Source organism: Lontra canadensis, unplaced genomic scaffold, assembly GCF_010015895.1.
Source record: "Lontra canadensis isolate GAN:19392208 unplaced genomic scaffold, GSC_riverotter_1.0 scaffold76, whole genome shotgun sequence".
NCBI classification, from domain to species: domain Eukaryota; kingdom Metazoa; phylum Chordata; class Mammalia; order Carnivora; family Mustelidae; genus Lontra; species Lontra canadensis.
In genome coordinates this window covers 6212135-6219959 of record NW_022631070.1, presented here as the reverse complement: position 1 = coordinate 6219959, position 7825 = coordinate 6212135, and the positions used below count along the sequence as shown (strand labels likewise).

Below are 7825 nucleotides of genomic sequence, written 5' to 3'. Positions count from 1 at the left end.
ACAGCCTTACCAAGCTCTGTGAGTATCGGGAGATAATACAGCAGGTCAGGACCCACAAGAACCACAAGACAACAGGTGAACTTCAAGTCACCTTTCACACTTTCAAAGCAGGTCCTGTGTCCATTCCGAAAAGGAGGGGTAGAGTGCTGAGGGCATAGGAAGACTGAAATCAGGAAGAACTAAGATCAGTAATAAAACTCTTCAAAGGAGCTGCTTCCCAATTTAACAGACCGTTTTATTCTTTTTATCAATGAGCAAGTTGCTAGGGCAGGAGGGGAAGTGGGAGGCGATGGGAGGGCCAGTGGGGAGGCGTGTGGGAGGGGTCAAGGATACAGAGTGCCTGTCATCTCCATGACGCGGACAGCTGGTCCGGTTGTATTTTAAACGCAATCGCATCCCAGTGTAGACACCATGTCTGGAATTACAATCCACCCCGTGATCTGTCACTTTTATATATAAACACGAGGGAGTGGAGTGGTTTCCATAGAGAGGAAATATCACGGCCCACTTAGGAACAATACAAGAAGAGAAGGAGCAGTGACCCCAGCAGAGACAGGAGTTCAAGGGGATGTTTCTGGGGCAGACCTCCTGGTCCTGAAGCTGCCGCCTGCCTGCCTCGCTGAGTGTTTCGACTCCAGAGCGAAGGCCACTCACAGGTAAGGTTTGGGCTGGGGACTTGTCCATGAAGGATGAATGTACTGGTCCTGGGTTAAGCAGGACATGCTAGGGACCAGACAGGGGTGAGAGACCAAGGCTGCAAGCGCCCCCAGTCACAGCCCAGGGAGCAGGGTGCGGAACCCCACAGAGTGCGTTTGAGGTAAGTAGAAGTCCATCCTCCCTTTGCTGGTACAGAGAGACCTGCTTTACAAAAGTAATAGACTGGAGGCAGAACAGGTTCGTTCTTGCAAATGTATATTTCCGAAGAAATGGGGAGGTGGGTGTGAATACAAAGCCGTCATTCCCCATGTTCCTGCCCAGGAGCCGGAGGGTGCTGGCCTGGATTGACTGTTTCCTCTCTGCACACCTGTGGGGCAGGGAACATCTCCTTCTCGGGCTGTGGCCACGGAGAGGTTCAGTGATTGATTCGCCCCGGGGCAGTTGCAGGGAGAGGGTAGTTTCAAACCCAGGTCCTCTGCCTTCAACACCCAGAGTCCTTTCTCCCTTGCCAAGTTGGGGACATTAGAGGAAGGGGACAGACATCCGTAATGACTTGGTGCTACCTGTGAAGGGGAGGGAACATAAAGATGGATTTTGATGTCTCTGATGTCCAAGTTCTCTGAGAAGTCGTGTTTGCAATTTTCTCCTCAAACATGGCAATCTCACACACCCCACTTCTGAGAATGGGTTAAATAAGGTGACTATGAACACTGCCAGGACACACTCTCTATAACATGTCTGTTTCTCCTTGCTGTTCCTCCCTCTTCAGGGAAAGCAGCCTTTCACGCAGAAACCCTCCTTGGAGGCTCACTTGGAGGGTGAGCTGCTAGTCTTTCTGTGGGGACGTGTGTGACACACATACACACTTCTAGGAGTCCACTGTAAGAAAACAGCTCCTTACTCTAACACCTGTTGAAATGCATAAAACTCCTCTAGATTCGGCAGCCACGGTTTTATAAAATGGTTTTTAAATTCAGCTGCTTGACAGTGTTTGCAGACCAATGGGGTAAAACGGGGCAGGGGTGGGGGGTTGTAATACGGGGACTCACCCCGCCTTCCTCACCTCCGGAAAACGGGGCTGGCACGGGCTGACACTGTTTGCCTCTGGCTTTACCACGGGTACCTTTCCCCTTGGGGCACCCTCTCCCTGGGGGTGCTCTGCCCCAGGCTGGCGCAGGTCCCTTGCAGCCTCAGGTCCTTGGGCGGGACTCTGGGACAGCTCTGAGAAGCACTCAGAGAAGTCCTTGCTGGAACCCAAAAGAAGGGGAGCTTCAGGTACCCAAACCTGAAAAGCACAGACGGAGAGCTCCGTCCCCTTCCATCTAACTAGGGAGGAGGCTGGTTTTCACAGCAGGTAGCAGGGACCGCCTAAACCTTTGTGTCGGCTCACTAGGGGTGACAGCGAAAGAATCCAGAGAATGTAGGAGGGGAAGCTTGCTCCCAAATCAGACTTGACTGAGGAGCACAGGGCTTCTCTCTGCCCAGGAGACTTTCTTCCCTCCCGCCCGAAAACCCTAAACTCCCTCCACAACCTCCCTGCTGGCATTAACCCTTTCTCTGGGAACTGGATTTTTGAGTCTTTAAATCCTTTCCATCTTACAAGACCTTGGAAACTGCTCCAAAGTTCCAGATGCCTCCATGCAGTAAGGCAGCTAAAGCCACGATTCATCCCTATGTTTACACAAAACAACCAGCAACTAGCTGGGTCCTCCGTAAATGAGAAAGCCAGTGTCTGGTTATTGAACACAATATTAAAAGACATTAAAAGAAAAGAGTCCATTTTCCCACAGAGATAGTCGATACGCCCCTGGTCAAATGCTCTCCGGGAATCCGCGTGCAATTCTAAGGAGCTCGCGGGAGGACAGGGGACACTCACAGGGGCGGTTCTCACGGTGCTGTTCCCCGGACCCGCCCTGTCCCTGTCCTCTAGGAGCACGTTAGAGAGGCAGAAGCTCAGGCCTCTTCCCAAACCTACTGACCCAGAAGCCCCCGGGACAGCGCCCTGCAGCCCACGTTTGAACAAGCCCCCACGTGATTCTGAGCTCCTCGAAAAGCTGACAGCAGCTGACTGAGACTGAGTTTAGGGCTCGGGGAGCCTGCCGGGCTGAGGATGGAGAAAGTGGGGAACGGCCAAAACCTAAAAGCCAGAAATACAACACAATAAAGGGATTGGTCTGCAGGGTCAAACGAGTGGAACAAAGTCACCGGCATGTCGAGATGTAGATGTAGAGAGAGACACACAGATAAAAATACGTAGATTCAGGTGTGGCTTCCGAGACGGTTATACGTGAATTGAATTTTATCCTAATCGGACCTGGAGACGATTTGTGTGTAAACGGAGAGGAAGCGGCCTCCTTTATTAAGCAGCTGGCTAAAGCAAGCGCGTTTTCCACCTCGAATTCATCTTTCTTTCATGTAAGCTCTATGAGGCAGTTACCGCTGTCTCCATCTATCAGATGAGGAAGTGGAAAGGCACAGAGGTCAAGCACCCTGCCCAAGGGGCTTGGGCAAAGGACGAGGAGCATTTGAACCTGGGTCCCTGTAACCCCAGAGTCCGTGTTGATTTCTCTGCACAACACTGCATGCCCAGACCCAGGGGGGCCATGCATTTGGAGCACATAAAGCAAGGATTGCTTATTTTTTTCATAACTGTCAGATACAATAAACTCAAAATTTTTAAGATGTAAAAACAAATAACAGACGAACAAATCCAGCTGGTTTCTTAAGGGAAAGAAAAAGGAAGGCAGTAGGCACAATGTGGAGTGTCCAGGAAAACCCTAGGCTTCTAAGGAACACCTGCCAGGTCCGTGGGCACGTGAGGCCTCCCAGGATTCTCCTTTAGAGAGAGAACGGGGCTCGGGTGCTTTGGGCTCAGCTCCGGCCCCATCCGTTCACAGCCTGAAGAAGCTGGGAAGGCAGCGTGGGTTCATTCCCTCTCTGTTTCTGGGAAATGACCTGCTCCAGGTCATGTTGGCGATGATCTGCAGAGCTGAGGCTAGCCCTCAGCCTCGGACAGCCTGCCGCCCCCCACCTCTGCCTATCACCACAGAAAACAGAAGGATCCTGTGCTAGTCCAGCCTTCTTAATGCCCAGAAGGACCCCATGTTGATTTCTTTATCCAATTTGTTTCGCTTCCTCAAAAACCACCTTATAGGAGGGCCCCCCAAGTTCGACAGCTAACCACACCTTTCTTGCTTTCTTATGTGGGAACCAAGGATGTCTCAGGCAGAAAATAAACTCCAGGTTCAGGTAAAGCAGCCCAAGGGCAACCCTTCACTCTTTGTGCCTCCTGGGAGGGGGTGAGGGGGTTAGCATGACGGGGCGCCCAGCACAGCCAGTAGTCCTTCCTGGGGGAGGGGAGTTGATGAAATCCCATACCTTTGACCTCACATTTCTTCCTCACGCTTCATAGAGGGTGACAGTGAAGTCAATGAACCTCACGTCCTTGGTCCAGAGCTGGAGAAAGTGCAGACAGGACAGACCACGGGGGCTGTGGTGCAGGGCAGGTTTGGTCCTAATATGCAAGAGGTCAATTTTGTCCACTTCACCATTTGCCTGAGGCCCAGTGACCACACCCAACCCAAATTCAGATGGTCAGTGGGGAGCTGTTGCTGCAAAGGAGGCAGGGCAGAGGGGTGGGAATGACCCCACTCAAGCCCCTGTCCCTGCTCGGTCAGCACAGTGCCACAGTGGCCCGACAACCATGATGGCTTCAAAACCGAAGTCCAGGGGACAGGAGGGACACCGAGCTGGCCGTTGTCATGGCCACACATGCTGCCTACACTAAATTTAGGGTTTTTCCTTTTCTTTCTTTTTTTAAATAAAAGACTAAATTCAAATGGTCGCTAAAGACTATCATCCTTTCATGCCTCTGAGCATCGCTGCTAGCCCCGGACAACAGCGCGACCTCCCCTGCATTTGAAGGCACTGACCCACTCCTGGAACGGCACGTCCTCGGACACCGGCGTCCCTGGATTGGCTCTCAGACCATGTCTCTCTCAGTCGAACAGATAACCAAGAACTTCCATATAATAGAGACAGTCGATAGTTTTAGGATAGAGGTCGCATCAGTCTTCGACACTAGAGAACACAGGTGTTTTTTGTGACGTACTTAACATCTCTACACAGAGACCAGACTGAATTTCACTTCATGAATTCTGTGGTAAAACCAAACAAATTCACAACTGCTTGCTCCCGAGGAATACTGATAGCCCAGCAGGGGGACGGGTCTTAACGACCTGCCTCAGACACACTGACTGGCAGTCTTTAAGCAATAGGGATGCACTGAGTCAGCAGCACTAAGGACAAGAGAACTAAAAGTCATCAACCCCAGTAAGCCACGGAACGCTCCCCTGGCACACTCGCCATTCATCTCGCAGGGCCAGCAGCGGCCAGCAAAGCTGAACAAAACAGAAGTCATCAATACCAGCCGATCAATGGCGCTCAAACTTTACCGACCATCAGAATCACCTGAAGCCTTGATTAAAACTCAGATTTTTTGATTTTGATTAAAACCCCAGACTTTTGGATCTAGTCATTCTGGGGGCAAGACCTGAGAATTCTTTGCATTTCTAACCAACTTCCCGATGCTGCTGCTGGCCCTGAGACCCCACTTTGAGAACCGTTGTAGACTATGACTAAAGCCCTCTTGAGTTTTAACCCCTGTCCTCCTGAGCACTGAGCCCTTCTCACACCCCTGTTCTCGCCCCCAGGGAGAGATGCTGAAACCAGCCCACCTCCTGCTGTTGCTGCTGCTATTCCCAGGGGCCCCCCGGCCGGGCCTCTCCCAGAGGCTGTACAGAGCCAAGTCCTTCTTCAGCTGTATCAACACGGCCCTGTCGGAGGCCAGGAGGAGCTCGCTGGAGGATGCACCACCACTGAGCAAGAGAGGCTTCCCCCACCTGCCCAGCCAAGACCCCTCCTCAGAAGAGGACGAGGAGAAGGAGGAGGAGGAAGAGGACAAGAAGAAGAGGACCCTCCCAGGCTCCGGGGGCAGCAGTGGAGCGGGAAGTGCCTGGTACAAATACCTCCCCCCAGCTCAGCTCAAGGGCAGGCCGCACCAGGACAAGGCCAAGAGTGACCGGCGCACCAAGTTCACGCTGTCCCTTGACGTCCCCACGAATATCATGAACATCCTCTTCAACATTGCCAAGGCCAAGAACCTGCAGGCCAAGGCAGCTGCCAACGCACTCCTGATGGCACAGATTGGGCGTAAGAAGTAGAAGCAGAGACCAGCAGGAGGGCGGCGGCACACCAGGGACAGGGACGGAGGTCGGGGTGGAGGGCGAGGGGCTGTGCATTCAGCCGGTTTGTATTTTGAGGCTGGGTCCGGTTCTCCAGGCTGCTTCAGTGCTCGGCCCCTCTGCTCCTTCCTGCCTCCAGCCCAGCCCCCTCCTCTGCACACATGCACACAAGGGCGTACTGTCCTACCCGCACAGACACGAGCCCCTTCATGTCTCTCCCTAGATTCTGCATCTGCTTTCTCCTTCCCTGCTATGAGAGGCAAAATCCCGCTGTCCTGCTCTCCACCCTCTTCCTCCATGGCCCATGCCTGCGGAGAGGGCGGGAAGCACTCCTTCCTGCCCACCCCCATCCACGGCTCACCATCCTGACTTCGGACCCCATCCCTTCCCTCTCTCAACCCCATTAAAACCAATGGCTTCTGCAACCCTTGGGCTGGTTTCAGTTTCTTTTCCTTCAGCCAGTGGCCTTCACGTCTCTGAGCATGGAAAAGTGGAGGCAGACAAGGGAGGTAGCCGCTGAGTCCGTTCCTGGTCTCTCCCGGGGTGGAGAGGTTCTTGGAGGTCCTAGGAGGGGTAAGGAAAGGCTTGGAAAAGCCAAGCTGGCAGGACTCTGGCAGGCATCGCTTAGGTTAGAGCCATGTGCATGGACTGGTCGGGCCCAGGAGGCCTAGCCGAGAGTCTGCTCTAGAGTGGGCACTGGGTTAGGTGGGGAGGGAGCTTCCAGTTACTCCCCTGTGCTGCCCCAAACTCCACCACGGCTGGGCATGGGGGCCCCTTTCTTGGCCCCGCAGCGATGACCCAGCCAATGCCGGGCCTGGTGGCAGGGGCTGGTGGTGGGTGAGGCAAGTCTTCTGCTCTCCTTGAGTCTGCACACTGAGTGAGGACCTGTGAGGATCAAAACCCAGACCAGAAAAGCAGCAAATACCATGTATGAGCGACCAGTGGCTAAGCGATGGCGCGTAAAGAATTGTATGAGGGATTCAGAGATGAGAAGGTTTAATATGAGTGAAAGTCCAGTAAAAGGGGACATCGGCAAGAACTCGGATGGCCTCTGGCTGCAAAACCCAAGGGCCAGATTCCCAAAGAGGGACTGTGGTTCTACTCCCTCCTGCGGGGGGAGAAGTCGTGAGTAACAGGACAGGAACCTCCACGTGTTGCCATTACTTTACAATAAGTGACGACACGCGGGTAGCCAACGCTACCACTGCCCCCAGAGGCAAAGTCAAAACCCAGATGCAAAACAGATTAGAAAGATGCTTGTGGCTCATACAAAAGACCAAGGGCTTACCAATCAAATGCATAGCTGCTCAACACTGAGGAGAAAAGAAGCAAGGACAGGGACAGATTTCTCTCTCCTTCTCTCTCTCGCACAAACATTCAAATGATCTTTACACATGTAAGAGAAGGCTAAACTTCATTCCTCTGAGAACTGCACTCATATACAATTTCTCACCTATCAGACCAACACACAAGTCCCCAAGCGTGATGATTAACCTAGACTCCACAGAGGACGATGGGGGCTAATAATGAGTTCACGTTAGTGAAAATTCCCAACACAATCTCTGTTGGATAATTTGTGTTGATTTGAGCTCCCTTGAAAAAAATCATTGAAACTCTCTTTTAAAAATAAAACAAAGCTCAAAAGCCAAGTGAACCTCCTTCAATAGACAAGAACAGTGGATGCACGATGTGACCTCAAATGTCCCACCACATAAGAAGCAAAGGGACCTGCTTTCTGACAGTGGCATGACTTTGGAGCTATAACTAAATAATCAGGGAAAGCTGAGCCCACCCAAAATTCTGTCAGATATTTCATACAATTCCAAAAAAACGGGAGATGCATAAGTTCACAAGACTGTAGTATTAAACTAAAAAGACAGTTGCCATATATTGAGCCAAAGAAATACAAAATCTTGCCGAATGGT

General features: G+C 52.2%; 1 protein-coding gene across 2 annotated transcripts; it reads left to right on the top strand.

The window, feature by feature from the left end:
• Positions 1 to 367: 367 nt before the first annotated feature.
• On the top strand, positions 368 to 5887 carry UCN3 (urocortin 3). Of its 2 annotated transcripts, none has more exons than XM_032881594.1 (2): positions 368 to 656; positions 5370 to 5887. In XM_032881594.1, exon 2 carries the CDS (start codon positions 5376 to 5378, stop codon positions 5877 to 5879), a length of 504 nt encoding a protein of 167 aa, XP_032737485.1. In that variant the 5' UTR covers positions 368 to 656; positions 5370 to 5375; the 3' UTR covers positions 5880 to 5887. The 2 variants fall into 2 exon arrangements, with proteins under 2 accessions (XP_032737485.1, XP_032737484.1); XM_032881593.1 differs by lacking the exon at positions 368 to 656 and adding an exon at positions 3826 to 3906.
• The last annotated feature ends 1938 nt before the right edge of the window (positions 5888 to 7825 follow it).

Bases quoted from the DNA above. Each gene is read 5' to 3' on its own strand.
- UCN3 (XM_032881593.1), top strand. From the start codon at position 3,859: ATGTGGGAACCAAGGATGTCTCAGGCAGAAAATAAACTCCAGGTTCAG. The intron at 3,907-5,369 runs GTAAAGCAGCCC...TCTCGCCCCCAG, and splicing joins AAAATAAACTCCAGGTTCAG to GGAGAGATGCTGAAACCAGC.